At 46.1% G+C, this 17,403-nt stretch overlaps 1 protein-coding gene across 1 annotated transcript in view; it reads right to left on the bottom strand.

The window, feature by feature from the left end:
• Window positions 1–15,014, bottom strand: part of ATP6V1C1 (ATPase H+ transporting V1 subunit C1) — a 66,045-nt gene extending 51,031 nt beyond the window's left edge. The window contains exons 1-3 of the mRNA XM_040432254.1: window positions 14,890–15,014; window positions 4,602–4,770; window positions 1,098–1,165 (exon numbers count right to left, since the gene is read on the bottom strand). Coding sequence (XP_040288188.1) covers window positions 1,098–1,165; window positions 4,602–4,733 — 200 coding nt within the window. The 5' untranslated portion in view covers window positions 4,734–4,770; window positions 14,890–15,014. The remainder of the gene's footprint in view (window positions 1–1,097; window positions 1,166–4,601; window positions 4,771–14,889) is intronic.
• Between the last annotated feature and the right edge of the window lie 2,389 nt (window positions 15,015–17,403).

Below are 17,403 nucleotides of genomic sequence, written 5' to 3'. Positions count from 1 at the left end.
TTTTTGCAGAACCATTGAAATTAATGGTTCCGTATACGGAACGCAAAAAACGGCCAGTAAACGGGAAAAAAAAACGTCCGTGTGCAGGGGGCCTAAGGCTACTTTCACACCTGCGTTAGGTGCGGATCCGTCTGGTATCTGCACAGACGGATCCACACCTATAATGCAAACGCTTAGATCCGTTCAGAACGGATCCGTTTGCATTACCATGAACAGAAAAAAAAAATGTTATTTTTTTTTGTTCATGATAATGCAAACGGATCTGTTTTGACTTTACATTGAAAGTCAATGGGGGACGGATCCGTTTGAAGATTGAGCCATATAGTGTCATCTTCAAACGGATCCGTCCCCATTGACTTACATTGTAAGTCTGGACGGATCCGTTTGCCTCCGCACGGCCAGGCGGACACCTGAACGCTGCAAGCTGCATTCAGGGGTCCGCCTGCTGAGCGGAGGACAAACGGTGCCAAACTGATGCATTCTGAGCGGATCCGCATCCACTCAGAATGCATTAGGGCTGGACGGATCCGTTCGGGGCCGCTTGTGAGAGCCTTCAAACGGAACTCACAAGCGGAGCCCTGAACGCTAGTGTGAAAGTAGCCTAAGACTGCCTCCCTCCCACCTACAAGCAGACTTGGCCGAGCATGCACGTGTTTTCAATAAGAGAATTATCGCCCTGAAGAACAAAAGGGTGGTCATGATGAAATCCAACAGCCCTATCCTCATGTCCCCAGACATGTGCTATCAGGAGAAAGTCATGACATCCCCCATGCATATTAGATGGATACATATCAACTGCTCGTTTCCAGGGGTTATGACCACCTTGCAATCCAGCAGCGGTGGTTGTGCTTGCAGGGTGGCCAGGACTGTGGGGGCGCACATAAGCACGCATGCACCACAGCTCCTGCCCCGGCCACCTCGTATCTGGGCTGCAGCGGTGGCCGTGATCCCCGGAAATGAGCCATGTATAATGCGATGGAAAAGGAAGCAATATGGACAATCACGATACATTAGTAAGTGGCCTGTATTCACTTTCTCTACATGCCATTTGCTGAACTGAGACAACCCCTTCAAACATATATTAATATAGCATTTACCCTTCTACAAATGAGTCCAGTTTAGCCAGTTCATCAGATAAACCGACCAGGACATCAAGAGTGCCGACCTGGATAAAAGCAAAATCAGAAACAAAAATTAAGAAACATCACAAATTACCCGAGAGGCGTGTTACCTGTGTATTAAAATCGGACATAAAATATATGACCATAGACAGTGGCGGGGAGAAAAGATACCTCACTGGAGCAGCACTCTTATAGGCCACCTGCGCACGAGTGCCGATGAATGCACACAAGATCTGCGCAAATTTCCGTGCACCAAAATCCACAATTTCTAACAGTAGTTTTTGGTGTGGATTTGATGCAGTTCTGCCGCAGATCTCACCCTTCATTGGAGAAGGGTTAAATCCGCAGCCAAAACCACAAACATAATTGACATGCTGCAGATTTGGAAATCCGCACCGCAGGTCAATATCCGCACAGAAAAAAAATCTGCAAAGTGTACATGAGAGTTGTGTAATCTCATACACTTTGCCGATACTGTGCTACGCTGTGCTGCATAGAGAAACCTGCTCGTATTCCGCAACGTGTGCAGGTGGCTTGAAGGGGTTGTCCAAGTTTAATAAATAAAAGGCAGCCCAGGCTACTAAAACCCTCCAAAGAGTTCTCTAACTCTTTATAAGTGATGGCTTATCCTCAGGATAGGTCATTGCTATCTGATCAGATCGGACACTCCGCCGATCAGTTGCTGTGCAGAAGCTCCGGCGCTGTAGAGCAGCAACGTCTGTTGCTCAGTGGACGGAGCGGTTTAATGCAGCGCTGCTCCCATTCACTTCAAGGGTACAATGGATGAAGCTGTGTGGTTCTGCCACCGGGGCTACTGCAGAAGAGCTGATCAGTGGGGGTGCGGGTGGCCTGATCAGTGGGGGACAGCGGTGGCCTAACTTGAGGGGGGAGTCAACAAAAAGAGGTGAACCCACGGCACTGCACCTCACAGGTCTTCATTAAATTCCTGACAACAGGTACATTATCGGGAGAGGACTAGTAAATGTACGGACTGCATGGGGCTTACAAGCCACCGTTGGTGGGTTTGTAGTTGCTACCACAATAGAATTAATGGTGGGCAGTGCCGATTGTTTTGCTTTGTTGGTGCTAACCTGAAGATAGGCCATCACTGGACAGCCTCTAAAGTGTAGAGAACATATCATAGACTACACCCCTCCATCTGTTTGCTGCAGCTCTGGTTCTCTGCAAGCTGTCTGCATACAAGCCATCAGTGATGACACACAGGTATACAGCACGTGACCGCTGCAGCCAATCAATGTCCTCAGAAGTCTCATGTTGTATACAGCGGAGGGCATTAGCTGACTGCAGTGCTCACGCGCCATAGAACAGTGGTGCTCGAAAGTTTGTGATATTTTCTATACTTCCGCATAAATTTGATCAAAAACTACATCACATTTGTCGCACAAGTCCTAAAAGTAGGTAAAAAACACCAAATCAAACAAATGAGTCAAAATATTAAGACTTGATGATTTATTGAAATAATTATCAAATATCACATGTCTGTGAGTGGCAAAAATATGTGAACCTTTAGGATTAGTAAATAATTTGAAGGTGAAATTAAGAGTCATATGTTTTCAGTCAATGGGATGACAATCAGTGGTGAGTGGGCGAACAGTTTTATTTAAAGAACAGGGTCCTATCAAAAGTCTGATCTTTGCAACACATTTATGGAAGTGTATCCTTGCATCAACAAAGGAGATTTCTGAGGGCCTCAGAAGAAGAGTTGTTGATGCTCATCAGACTGGAAAAGGTTAGAAAACCATCTCTAAAGAGTTTGGACTCCACCAATCCATAGTCAGACAGACTGTGTACAAATTGAGAAAATTGAAGAGTATTATTACCCACTCCAGGAGTAGTTAACCAACAAAGATCACACCAAGAGCAAGGTGTGTTATAGTCCACGAGGTCACAAAGGAACCCAAGGTAACGTCTAAGCAACTAAAGGCCTTTCTCACATTAGCTAATATTAATGTTCATGAGTTCACCATCAGGAGGACAGTGAACAGCAATGCTGAGCATGACAAGATTGCAAGAGAAGCATTATATTTGGAGAAAGAAAAACACTGCATTCCAGCATAAAAACGCATCCCATCTGGAAAACACTGTGGTGGTACTATCATGTTTTAGGACTGTGCATGAGCTGAATCTCAAGAGAGCATTGGTCATGCAGTAAGACAACAACCCTAAGCACACAACTCATTCTACCAAAGAATGGTTAAAGAAGAATAAAGTTAGAGTTGTGGAATGGCTGAGTCAAAGTCCTGACCTTAATCCAATAGAAAGGACCTGAAGCGAGCAGTTCATGGGAGGAAACCACCAACATAGCAGAGGTGAAGCTGTTTTGTACGGAGGAATGGGGTAAAACTCCCCCAAGCTGATGTGCAGGACTCATCAACAAGCAGGAACTTTTTGTAGTTATTGTTGCACAAGGGGGTCACACCAGATACTGAAAGCAAAGGTTCACATACTTTTACCACTCGCAGACATGCGATATTGGATCATTTTCCTCAATAAATAAATGACCAAGTCTACCATTTATGACTCATTCCTTTGAGTTATCTTTATCTACTTTTATAGAAAATTCAGAACGGTTCACAAACTCAAAGTCATCTGACGGCAAAATGTTAAGGAGACAAAAAAAAAAGCAAAAAATAAAATAAAAGCTAAAGCAAGTGTCGTCTAGTATTTATGACTGAAAAAACCTGGAGAGAAGAATTTGACAGTGTTTTTCTGTCATAAGTAGCTCACAGAGGAGCCTCACCGCCAGCGTCCACCTTCCTCCATTAGCTAAGGGGGTTGTACAGCCAGTACATATTTCTGACCTAGCCTCAGAATAGGTTATCAATATCTATTCGCACCCTGCGATCAGCCGTTTGAAGAGGAGGTAGCTACTTTCTCTTTAAGAATACACAGCGCGTTGGCAGCGCAGTGTCATTACAAGTGCTCATCCCATTCAAGAGATTACACTGCGCCGCCAAGACCTCCAAGATGACCAGCAGTGTAATCTGAAAGTGGAAGTAGATCGCAGCTTCCTCTTCAAAACAGCCGGGTGTCAGACCCCCACCGATCAAATATGGATGACCTATCCTGAGGAAAGGTCATCAACATGTACTGGCTTCACAACCCCTTTAAGAGCCACATCTCGCACTTGCTAGGCCACAAGCCTCTCATGAAAATCAGTGAGAAACATTTAATTCAGATTGAGTTGTCCACGTTCTGGATGTTGATGACCTATCCTCAGGATCAGAAAAGTGGAGGTCCGACTCTCAGCACCCCAAGTGATCTGCAGCGTAAAAGAGCCGCGATGAGCTTTAAGGCACCGTGACCTCTTCGCTGCTTACATGGGGCCATCTAACTGCACGCTGTCTACATTATAGCGGCAGTGCAGGATATTGCAGCTTCGTCCAGTCCCTGAGGGTAGGCCATCAAGATCCCGAACCAGGAAAACCCCTTTAAGATCTCAAAATCAAAAGTACGTACCTTTAAGTCAGGTATGTTAAACTTGTGATTGGCAGACAAGTTGTTATTCTTAATGGTGGCGGCCATGAGTTTTTCCCAGGTTTGCTGGCATGTTTTCTCCCCAGGAGCGGAGATCAACCAGAACTCGGTCATAATTGTGGGTTAAGTGTTGGTCGTAGGCGGAATTTCCCTAGAATAAAACATAAAAAAATGACATAAGCTTTTTAAAATGATGAAGCTGGCATTGAATAAAGCTTGCTCAGGTGGTTGGCATTGTCCAAAGTGTACGACATCAAGTTTAGAACAACCCCTTTAAAGATTATGTCCGACTTCATTTTTTTTCTATTATCCATGTATTAGGCCCTGGACAAGCTCCTGCCCCGTTCAGTGGGGCAGCATTAGTTAAGTCTGTCTGGGCATCAGTGACTTCGGCTGTCAGCTTTCCTCCGGCCACCGCATCGATCCCTTCAACCTATTCCACTCCAACAGGTGGGTGGCCGCAACTTCATGGCGTTACAGTAGGTAAAAAAAAAACAAAAAAAAAAACAGGAAAAAAATATAATCTATTTGATTTTATATTTATGCAAATAAGACAGTTTGAGGACCGAGGGGCCAGCATAGCTCTTGGAGCACCACTGCGCCCTTCAAAATCATGCATTCCTCTAGGAAGCTTCAAAGACAACGAGTGGCGGCAGAATGGAAAGGTAAGTATTCTCTTGTCCCCGTATAGCGCTCTCTATTAGGCTGGGTTCACACGTTTTGCACACGCGTGAGAAAAATCGGCATATTTGGTACCCAGACCCGAACCCGACTTCTTCACAGAAGTTCGGGTTTGGGTTAGGTGTTCTGTAGATTTATTATCTTCCCTTATAACATGGTTATAAGAGAAAATAATAGCATTCTTCATACAGAATGCTTAGTAAAATAGTGATGGAGGGGTTAAAAAAAAAAATATTTAACTCACCTTAATCCACTTGTTCACGCAGCCCGGCATCTCTTCTTTCTTCTTCTTTGAAGGAAAAGGACCTGTGGTGACGTCACTGCGCTCTTCACATGGTCCATCACATGATCCATCACCATGGTGGTGGTTCATGTGATGGACCATGTGATGAGCGCAGTGACGTCACCACAGGTCCTTTTCCTCCTGGACAACAAAGAAGAAGAAAGAAGACGGGCTGCGCGAACAAGTGTATGAGGTGAGTTAAATTATAAAAAAAAAAATTTAACCCCTCCATCCCTATTTTGCTAAGCATTCTGTATTAAGAATGCTATTATTTTCCCTTATAACCATGTTATAAGGGAAAATAATAATGATCGGATCCCCATCCTGATCGTCTCCTAGCAACCATATGTGAAAATCGCACCGCATCCGCACTCGCATTCACTTCTATGGGGCCTGCGTTGCGTGAAAAAACGCACAATGTAGAGCATGGTGCGATTTTCACGCAACGCACAATTGATGCGTGAAAATCACCGCTCATGTGCACAGCCCCATAGAAATGAATGGGTCCGTATTCAGTGCGGGTGCAATGCGTTCACCTCACGCATTGCACCCGCGCGGAAATCTCGCCCGTGTGAAAGAGGCCTTAGTGAGTCACAGCGCAGACACCATTAGACAGAGATATTAGTCCTGTCAATCAAAGGGGAAGGGGGGGGGGGGAACCGTACTGAGCGTTAAGGCCTCTTTCACACAAGCGAGTTTTCCGTCTGGATGCGATACGTGTTGTGAACACATAGCATTCGGACTGAATCCTGACCCCTTCATTTCAATGGGTTTGTGCACATGAGCATCGTTTTTTCACGCATTATTCTGCGTTCAGGAAAAAAAAAAAAATCGCAGCACGTTCTATATTGTGCATTTTTCACGCAACCTCGGCTCCATAGAAGTGAATGGGGCTTGTGTGAAAAACGGAAGACATCCGGATACAATGGGTTTTTCACTGATTGTTGCAAGGAGATGTTGAGTGTTATATTTCAGGTTATTTTTCATACATGTGAAAAACACACGCAATCCGGAAGGGGGGAAAAAATGCACACACTGAACACAATGGCAGACAAAACTGATTGAACTTGCTTGCAAAACCATCAGTTTTTCCCTGAACAGATCCTGATGCAATCCATATCGTTGGTGTGAAAGAGTCCTAAGGGCGTAGCAGTGGCGGTGCTCCAAGAGCTAGACTGGCCCCTTGGTGCTCGCACTGCCTAATTTGCATAAAAACTAATATAATTGCTGCAGGAGTTCTTCTTACAACCATAAGGGCTCATGAACATGGCCATAAGGGGCGGTCCGCAAATCACCGATCCGTGCCTACTGCATGTCACCATTTATCTTTTTAACTGCAGTAGTAATGTCCGGATGCGGAGCGGATAGCACACAGTGCGCTGCCCGAATCTTTTGCGGCCCCCATTAAAGTGAACGGGTCGTATCGGATCCACAATAAATGAAGATTGGGTGCGGACCAAAACTATGGCCGCGTGCATGAGTCCTAAGACATATCAATTTAATCAGCATGATCAACCCTATCAGGCAAAATGCCTGGTTTAATAGGGTTGGTCATGCTGATAGATGCTCTGTACGTGGAAAATAATCAAGATTGTATTTTGCATCTGTGTACAATCCACTGTTTTTGCAGAATGCACATGGACCCCGTCATTTCTAATGTCAACCTTGCGCTGTCCGCAACCGTATGTCCGTTCCGCAAATTATAGAATGTGTCCTGTTCTTTCTTGTATTGCAGAAATTGCTAAAAAAAAAAAAAGTTTCCCCTTAATAGAGGAGCTGAAATGTTCAGCGCAAAACATGTTTACTTGGTGTGTGTTCCTCGAACTCATAGCCGGCCACACGGCAATTATCTAATTAAAATGTTAGATGAAATGGTAAATGACTGGACAGACGGAGAGGTTACATAAAAAGTCAGCCGGCTCTGGCAAACAAGCAAAAGAGAAAGGGGGAAGAGGTCTACAACGCCCACACTTATAGGTACGGCTAGCCATATGCGCCGTTCATCCCATGAACATGCACGCTTGGCTTAGCCGAGCATGCATGTGTTCTCAATGGGGACAAGAGAATATGCCACCGCCAGACATCTCTGGGGGCGGCTTATCTCCTGAGAAAACAAAGGATCGGGCATATTTAAATCCAAAATGTCGAATACTTTTATCCCCAGAAATCTGCTGTAGGCCGAGTCAGGACCCCTCCATGCCCACCCTGGGAAAATTATCCTTTTAATGCAAAGTTGGACAAATCTTATGTAGGTCTGGGAGTCAGCAAGGATGCACCATGGGACTGGGGCCACTCTGCAATGGGGGATGTGCAAGAGGCGTCCAAGTGATATTTGTTTTGCGTGCACATCATATTCTGGCTAAAAGGAGCTCACTGCATGTACTGTGTTATTACTGAGTTCAATGTATATCAGTATGCAGGAAGCAGCTGAGCTCCCTCTAGTGGCGGCTGCAGGCGACCAGAACATACAGCTCCTTAGCCCACCTTTATTTATCCGATTGTGCCAAGAATTTGGCGTAAAATGCTTCTTTAAAAAGGGGTATTCAAAGATGGATATTTATTGCACAGCAATAGGATATAGTATAATTTTAGGTGTAGAACCCATTTCAAGAACAGGGAATGGACAGCGCACCATACAAGCGCGGCTTTCTTCATTCACTGCTATGGGACTTCTGAAAATAGCCGAATGCTGGCTTGACTATTTTCGGAAGTCTCATTGCAGTGAATGGAGGGTGGTCGCACATGCGTGTTATGCTCTTCATTCACGGCGGGTCCCCCAGAAGGTACCTGCACCTATAGGACCTCTATGGCATATCCTACCGATATGCCGTAAACGCCCAGATGGGAGAACCCCTCTAATGTAGCAGAGTCTGGCGTATTTTCTTATACAGATGCATTTTTTTTCCAATGGGTATTAAAGGGGTTATGCCATAATCAAACCACGACGTCCTGTTGCGCTGCACACGAAAACGCCATTTCACTTTATTAGCTGGTGCGCTGCAGTGTACGGGAGGCGCTTCGAGTGATACCTACCGTATGAGTATAACGTAAGCACGCACCATGGTAACCCGTGGACACCAAACACGATATAACCATCCAGATTTACACCGCACAATTGTCCGGTCGAATATTGGAAACAAATGGAACTAAGAATGCTCATTCCTTAAGATTGGCCCGTGTACATATGTCACCGATCACCCACATTCAGACGTCCGTAAGTGTTTTGCAGTTTGCGGACCGCACATGGCCGGCTCCATGATAGAAATGCCTATTCTTGTCCGCGATTGCGGGCAAGAATAGGACATGCTCTATCTTTTTTGCAGGGCTGCGGTGCTGTCCACATCTTTTGCGGCCCCGTTGAAATTAATGGGTCCGCTGCCGTTATGCAAAACTGCCATCAGCGGCCATCATTCGTCCCCATACAGCAGAGGTGATTTCTACATGTAAATGCAACTCTCACCTCCACTGACGAGTGCGCAGTTATTGGGTAAGAATGGTTCCTTCCTGATAATTGCCCACTCGCCCGGGGCGTGTAAATGCGCCTTGAGGCCTCCTTCACGTTTCTGTGTCCATATGAAATCTGTGCAAAAATCAGTAAGTGTTTTATCCGTGAAGAATCCGAGTTTGGTCCGTGTGTCATCCTTAGTCCATGGACTAGGCTGCTAGGCTGAATGTTAATTTCCAAAGCATCTCCTATCAGTGGTCAGGGAAAAACGGACCGAACCCGGACACAAACCAATGCCATCCGTGTGGTGTGCATGTTTTTTCACTGTCCCATGACTATAATGGACGATCTTGGTCCACATCACAGATGAAAGTAGGGCATGTGTTCGTGATTTTTTTTACCAGACCCAAGGTCACTAAAAACACGGATCCGCAAAATATACAGATGATGTCCGTGTGACATCCGTATTGCATCCGTTTTTTCTCCTCCAATCCACTCTAACAAATGCCTATCCTCCGCAAAATAAGAATAAGGACGTTTTATTTTTTTTTGCGGAACAGCCATATGGAAATGGAATACCCACGGAGTAATTTCCCTTTTTTTTTGCGGACCCTTTGAAGTGATTGGTTCTGTATACGGAGGGGGGGAGGAATGGGATGGACACGGAAAATAAATATGTTGATGTGCATGAGCCCTAAGGCACTAGCTCACACTAGTGTCATGGCTTCATGAGAACCAAAATGTCTGCCGCAAGTCCTCAGTAGTGGATTCTAAAGGACAGTATACATATCTCCGGAAAAAAGAACAGCTCTCAACAGGGGCGACAGCGCAGGTAGGTTTTGTGTAGAATCCAGTGTCACCAGAAGACAAATTACAAGCGACGTTTGGGGCTCACACGCCCTTGTTCAAGCTTAAAGGGAACCTGTCATGTTGAACATAGTGTTTGAGCTGCAGGCAGCAGGTTATAGAGCAGGAGGAGCTGAGCAGGTTGTTATATAGTTTTGGGCGAAAAGATTCAGTATAATTTGTATTTTATTCAGTTAAATACCTGCTCATTCTGAGTCTTGAAGTCCTGGAGTCGGTCCTATCAGTGACAGACAGCATTCCCTCTATGAGGAGGCGGTCCTATCAGTGATTGACAGCATTCCCTCTGAGGAGGCGGTCCTATCAGTGACTGACAGCCTTCCCTCTGAGGAGGCGGTCCTATCAGTGACTGACAGCCTTCCTTCTGAGGAGTCGGTCCTATCAGTGACTGACAGCCTTCCCTCTGAGGAGGCGGTCCTATCAGTGATTGACAGCTATCTCTGTATACACAGTCACAGTGGGCAGGTTGTCAATCACTGATAGGACCGCCTCCTTGACTTCAAAGTCCAGAATGAGAAGAAATTTAAATGAATAAAATACAAATTTGGATGAATTTTTTCCCGTAAAACTAAATACCAATCTGCTCAGCTCCTCCTGTTCTGTAATATACTGCATATACCTTACATTGCATTTCCATGGCGACAGGTTCCCTCTAAGTGGAGCGAGCAAGTACTCAGGCGAAACACGTCCCGTCCGCCGCTCCACCATGCCTTGGAAAAGGGTATGTAAGCCCAAAACGTTGCTTGCAGTTTGTCTTCAGGCGACACTAGATTCTCAACAAAACCTACCTGCACTGCGACCTTTTTGAGAGCTGTACGTTTGTCTGGAGATACATATCCTATTGGTGATCCGTGAAACTTGAGGGGCGGGCACTGCTTATTTCACATACAACCAAAGGGTGTGCGACTTCTAGCTGCTGTATGGACAGACTCGTATGGGTCAAGGAAGTCCTGAGGAGTTTATTTAGAGGCGACTTGTCCGTCTTCATGTGTGATTTATAATGTAGAACGCTAAAAATAATGGGGTTTTCATGTCATCCACTCTTACTTATTCTGTTGGTAAGTGATCAGTAAGCTGAAAAATCCTCTTTCAAAGAAGTTATCCCATGATTAATGTAAAAAATGAGAATCAGACACCCTATAGGACATGACAACCTCTCTCTAACAAAGCTAGAACCAGCCCTGGACCTCACATGGATCCAGAGATCTCCCCATTCTTTACTCCTATTACTCTGCTAGATTTATTTCAGGCTGGCAGCCCAGGGGACGTGGCCTTTTTGCTCAGCTCTTTCCCGTCACAGAAGATATGGCTGGCGGCAGTTAAAGATTTAAACTGAGCGTGTGCGACCACCTCAGTGAGATGGACAAGAAATAAGGACAAGAACAAACAGCAGGTGGCGCTATACAGATACATTTTATTGAATAACTCAGTGGCTTTATTAATTTTTAATTACATGAAATTACTGAAGTATTGAGATCCAGGTCCTGGTTTAAAAATTTTATTCATGGCACAAATTCAGAGGCTTTGGCCCAGATTCACTAACGCATCCACGCCAAAAACTCAGGGGCACATTTATTAAGACCGGTGTTTTAGACGCCGGTCTTTATAAACCCCTAGGATGGCGGTGGATGCGCAGGAGTTATGAAGAGCCGCCGGCCTTTTCATTACTTTAGCGGATCCTCCGCCACTTCTAAATGTAAGACGGCATCCTGGCGGTTTTACAGTTAGACCTTCTTCTATGCCTGGTAGTACATGAGACGGGACTGCAGCCTTCTCCATCCACTTTTTTAGACCTGGCGTGAGTGGGGAGAAGTCGCAGATTGCAACCAGCTGCGCCTAAAATATGTCTAATATAGGCGTATTTCAGCTTAATAAAATGACTCGCTTAGTCTAAAAAATTTTTTAAAAAAGTGGAGCAAAATGGCGCATCTCGGGTTTCTACACTTTTTTCCAACATGCTACAAAAAAAATGGTGGGGCTTAACAGGAAGTGAGTTGAGCTTCACAGGAAAGTGTATGGGACCTAAGATACACCATTATTCACCAAAATGACCAAAATGTTAGCGCAATTCTTAAGTAAAAATGTGTCTCAAGGTAAGCCAACCAATAGTTGGTATAGAGTCAGAGAAAAGTGTCCGTCCCTGCACCAGACGTATCATCCAGCCGGGGCCCCTGTGATAAATCTGGTGCAGGTCCAGACAGCCGGGCTGTATACTGTCTATGGCAGGGATGCTCAACCTGCGGCCCTCCAGCTATTGCAAAACTACAGCTCCCAGCCTGCTCTAATAGCTGTAGGCTGTGCAGGAATGCTGGGAGTTGTAGTTTTGCAACAGCTGGAGGGCCGCAGGTAGTAAATCAGGACCAGGTGTGATCACGTTTACACTGCCTGGCCCTGTCAAAGTGCAGAGGGAGCAGAGCCTCTAGGTGTAACAGCACCGCCCCCGTTGCTCCTAGAAGCTCATTTGCATATATAAATACATTTTTCTCAGCAATGCGGGCAACATATGAACATGGGACCAACACGGATGCCTTCAGCTGCCAAGTGCACATGTAACAGGTCAGCCAGTGTCATAGGTACAAAACTGCTGACAGATGCCCTTTAATGGAGCCCAAATCATGTCACAAGTTTGTCCAGAAACGTACATATAATGTAGAGACCCAGAAGCAGACACTCCGGCGCGCTGATGTCACATCATGACCAGCTGCAGGGATTACTACAGTGATGTCATACAACGACATGTCACCATGCAGAGGGACAATGGGGAAGAAATGGATTATTTTAACATTTTGGATTTTTTTCTTTTCTTTTTATGTGCAGAAAAAGCTTCCAATAAGCTCTTGCATTACAGGTTCTGGAAATCACGGCCTTCACATTACTTTACTTCCCTCTACCATGTGAGGCAATCGAAATAGTGGGAAGAGGAGCGTGCGGTCAAGAGCTTCCTGTCACAGGTGACGCAATCGCCACTGAGCCGCAGGGCGCCATTCACACACACACGCCGGGCTGTACCCTCAGCTGGGGCATTCGTGTTACTCCATAGAGCAGAAAGTGCGCTCCGGACAATGTGGGCTCAACAATGACCAAAACCGAAGCGTCTCCTGAACGGTCAATTTCCCAATGCCCTCAGGGTACGTTGACATCAGCGGCATGCTTCATCCGGCACAAATGCTGGGGATCCGGTGGTGAACTATAGAAACTGGCACGGCCGGATGCTGCTCGCTGCCGCAGATGTGAAGGTACCCGCACCCGTAATCTGTACAGGATATAACACCACGGCATGCAGACATCGCCAAACTGCTGACGACGCCTGAAAGAAAATGGTGGAGGAGCTCCTCGGCTGACCTGATCAGACTATGAGGGTTAGTAAGGCGCCTACAAAGTGCGCTGATAGACCGGCGTGTTGTTCTGCTACAGGGGTGGGCCTCCGAATATATGATAGATGCTGGACAAACCTTCTCTTAAATCCAAACCCTATAATGCCCGGGCCCCTCACACAGGTTGTACTTCCCTCGCTCCCTGGCACCCGTGTCACTTCTGATGCCCGCACGTCCCCCGCCCTCTCTTCCCATCGCGCCGATCAAAACATCCAGCAATGGTGGGTGGGAGGACAAGCAATAGCAGGCTGCAACGGGAACAAGCCTCCCTAGCGTCACCTGCGATGCTAGGGAGGCTTGTCCCCATCGCGGCCTGCTATTGCCCCCCCTCCCCATGTTGCCATATGCTTTGGTCCGCACGACAGGGGGGTTGCAGTGGCGGCCGTGCTAGCATCAGAAGCGTCGTGGGTGCCGGGGAGCGAGGTAAGTACCACCTGTGTGAGGGGCCCAGGCATTTGAGGGGTATTCTGACACCCAGGACCCCCATCGATCAGCTGTTTGAGAAGGTAAGCACTGCTCGCAGTACCATCGTCGCCTTCTCTCTGCTTTTCCAAAGCCGAGTGACGACACGTTCAGAAGTGAGTGGGGCAGAGCACGATACCGAGCGCAGCCGCTATACGATGTACGGCGCTGTGCTTGGTGAGCACTGTGCTGTACTGTGAGCGCTGCTGCCTTCTCAAACAGCTGATCGGCGGAGGTCCCGGGTGTCGGACCACCACCGATCAGATACTGATGACCTATCCAGTATAAAACTCCCCATGAACCCATTGCTCGGCTTAGCCAATAGCGATGAAAAGAAAAGGGCTGCCAAACACCGCAGACAACTGCTTATCTCTTGGCAGAAAAAAAAAGGGATTAGGCCTATTTACCCCAACATGTCCGATCCTTGTTTCTCAATATTTGCAGTTGGGTTGAATTTAGCGGGCTCCACAGAGATTTTTAGGGGTTCAGTAGAGGAGCCCTACAAAAAAAACAATGCCGCGGCGGGATGTGATACCAGTAGTTCTAGAGCAGGGATGCTCAGCCTGCAGAGCTCCAGCTGTTGCAAAACTACAACTCCCAACATGCCCCTATATCTGTACACTGTCCTGACATGCTGGGAGTTGTAGTTTTGCAACAGCTGGAGAGACGCAGGTTGGGCATCCCTGTTCTAGAGCAAATAGAGAGTCGCAGATTGCTCCAGAGATGAGTGAGAGATGGATAATATGTGTGTGTGTGTGTGTGTGTACACACACACACACCATGTATTAATACTACATCATACACATATACTTAGACTGTGAGCCCCATTGGGGACAGCTGGATGCTAATATCTGTAAAGAGCTGCGGAATATAGTAACGCTATAAGTGCATAATATAAATATATACACACACACATATCATGTATACACATTGTACCCTACACACACATCATGTATAGATACCACATCATACATGCACATTACACCCTATACACACCTGTCCATATGTAGCACTTTCATCATACATTTCCCATATACACATATTATACCATCTCCTTCATGCACTGTACACCATTCCTCACATATACGTTGGTGCACACACATGCTACATGTATGTGCAGCCCTCGGCCACTCGCCCCTCCTCACGTTGCAGGATCCTTACCTGATTAGCTGAGATAAACTGTCACAGTCGGTATAAACAAGCGGAGGGTCAGCTCATCAGATCTCCGCCATCCTCTTGCTCACAACCCACCGCCTCTTCTCGGTACAAGAAGTAAAGCATTAAAATACATTCGCTTCCCTTCACACAGTTAGACAGAAGCCATTTTCTAGAAGGCAAACGCATGAGTTATGTCCTAAAGTCACCAACAAAATGGTTCCGCAGATGGAGACAAGACAGTGGAGTCAGGGTGCTCGCTCTGGTGCTCCCGAGCCCGTGTCACACACCGCATCACATGATTGTATCAGCTGACACGCACACACACCAAGGTCTTTTTACCGCAATACACCCAGCTGTAATGCCCGAGCTCGTGACAGCTAGAGGGAACGGCTCCTCCTAGCGGTGGATGGTGGGAAGGTTTCTTTCCCTGCAGTTTACAGCTGTGTGGTCAGTAGTGTGACCCGGAATGGGAAACATAAAGATGCAGCAGAGCCGGGTGTGTTATGCTGCATGTTATATGTATAGTTACATAGCCTGTACATGGTCTGCAGTATCTATGGAGTTGTAATGTCTACACGCCTTATAGGGAGGGGTTATGCTTCCGTTTGAAGTATACGTTAGAAGAAAAAAAAGGATACAAAAACGCAGCGCGCCACGTTCTTGTATCCTGCAGAGTCCGGTAAAAAAAGTATACAGTAAAAAATATTTTTTTTAAATTGAACTCTATGGTGAACGGATGCCACTGTATGGCCTTAGTCTGAGGCTTCGTTTTAACTTATACGTTTTTGTATACGTTAGGGTCCATTCACACGTCCGTGGTGTGTTGCGGACCCGCAAATTGTGGATCCGCAACACACCCGGCCGGCACCCGCTATAGAAATGCCTATTCTTGTCCGCAGCTGCGGACAAGAATAGGACATGTTCTATCTTTTGCGGAGCTGCGGACCTGAAGTTCGGGGCCGCGCCCCGCAAATGTGGAAGTGGAGATCACATAGTGTGCTCTCCGCTTCCCGTCCGGGCCCAAAGAGAATGAGAGGGTCCGCACCCGTTCCGCAAAATTGAGGAACGGGTGCGGACCCTTTTGCGGACGTGTGAATGGACCCTTAAGCGGATGGGAAAAACATGATGTAAACTCACCCTTAGATCTATGGCACGCTGTTTTTCTTGACCCTCTGGCGCCTCGTTTTACATACTTTTTTGTTATAGAATTTTAATAAAAAATAAAAAAAAGTAAGGATTTTAAAACCCCAGAGTGCTAAATGTGGGTCTGCACATGGTCTTTGTGGCAGTTATTGAAAGGAATGAGAAATATCAAAGGACTTCTTTCTACTGGATCCATTCCTGGCTTCAATTATCTGCATGAAAAGAAAACTGCACTGGCTTTTTTTTTTCTTTTTCAAAGAAGCCATATTTGAAACTACCGGTTTAAAACAAAATCCACAGCGTATTCCGCAGCAGAAAACCCTCTGGTTTTGAACGCTGCGGACCCCTCGTGGTTCATCCCCAGCGAATGGAGCTAAACCTGGACAGCCCGTAAAAATAGGCAACTTTTTTCTTGTGTCCGTGATTTTTTTTGAGGCTGGTGGTACATGACTAGATTATTTTGGGGTTAATTATAAGCATTTTACAGCTCACAGTAAGGCCCCTTTCACACGGGGCGAGAATTCCGCGTGGGTGCAATGCGTGAGGTGAACGCATTGCACCCGCACTTAATCCGGATCCATTCACTTCAATGGGGCTGTTCAGATGAGCAGTGATTTTCACGCATCACTTGTGCGTTGCGTGAAAATCGCAGCATGCTCTATATTCAGCGTTTTTCACGCAACGCAGGCCCCATATAAATAAATGGGGATGCGTGAAAATCGCATCGCATCCGCAAGCACTTGCGAATGCGGTGCGATTTTCACGCATGGTTGCTAGGAGATGATAGGGATGAAAGCAACCCCGGACCCCAATAAAGTCTAATCACTGTATTATTTTCCCTTATAACATGGTTATAAGGGAAAGTAATAGCATTCTTAATACAGAATGCATACGATAGTAAAATGTAGATTGACGGGTTAAAAAATAAAAAAGAAGAAGCAAGAAGAGGATGCTGGATGCGTGATCAATTGGAACAGGTAAGTTTAATTTTTTTAATTTTTTAACCCCTCAATCTACATTTTATTATGCATTCTGTATTCAGAATGCTATTATTTTCCCTTATAACCATGTTATAAGGGAAAATAATAAAATCTACAGAACACCGATCCCAAACCCGAACTTCAGTGAAGAAGTCCGGGTGCAGGTCTGTGTACCACATTCAGTTTTTTCTCAAGTGCGTGCAAAATGCATTGCATTTAGGCGGAAAAAACTGAAGAACGCAAGGCAATCGCATACAAAACTCACCCCTTTCGCAGGCAAAAAATAATTGCACCCGCCTCTTATCCGGCCCTCACACCTGTGTGAAAGGGGCCTTAAAGGGAACCTGTCACCGGGATTTTGTGTATAGAGCTGAGGACATGGGTTGCTAGATGG

The sequence above is a fragment of the Bufo bufo genome, chromosome 5 (assembly GCF_905171765.1).
Source record: "Bufo bufo chromosome 5, aBufBuf1.1, whole genome shotgun sequence".
NCBI lineage: Eukaryota > Metazoa > Chordata > Amphibia > Anura > Bufonidae > Bufo > Bufo bufo.
Note: the sequence above shows the minus strand (reverse complement) of the source record. Positions and strands in the feature narration are given on the sequence as shown.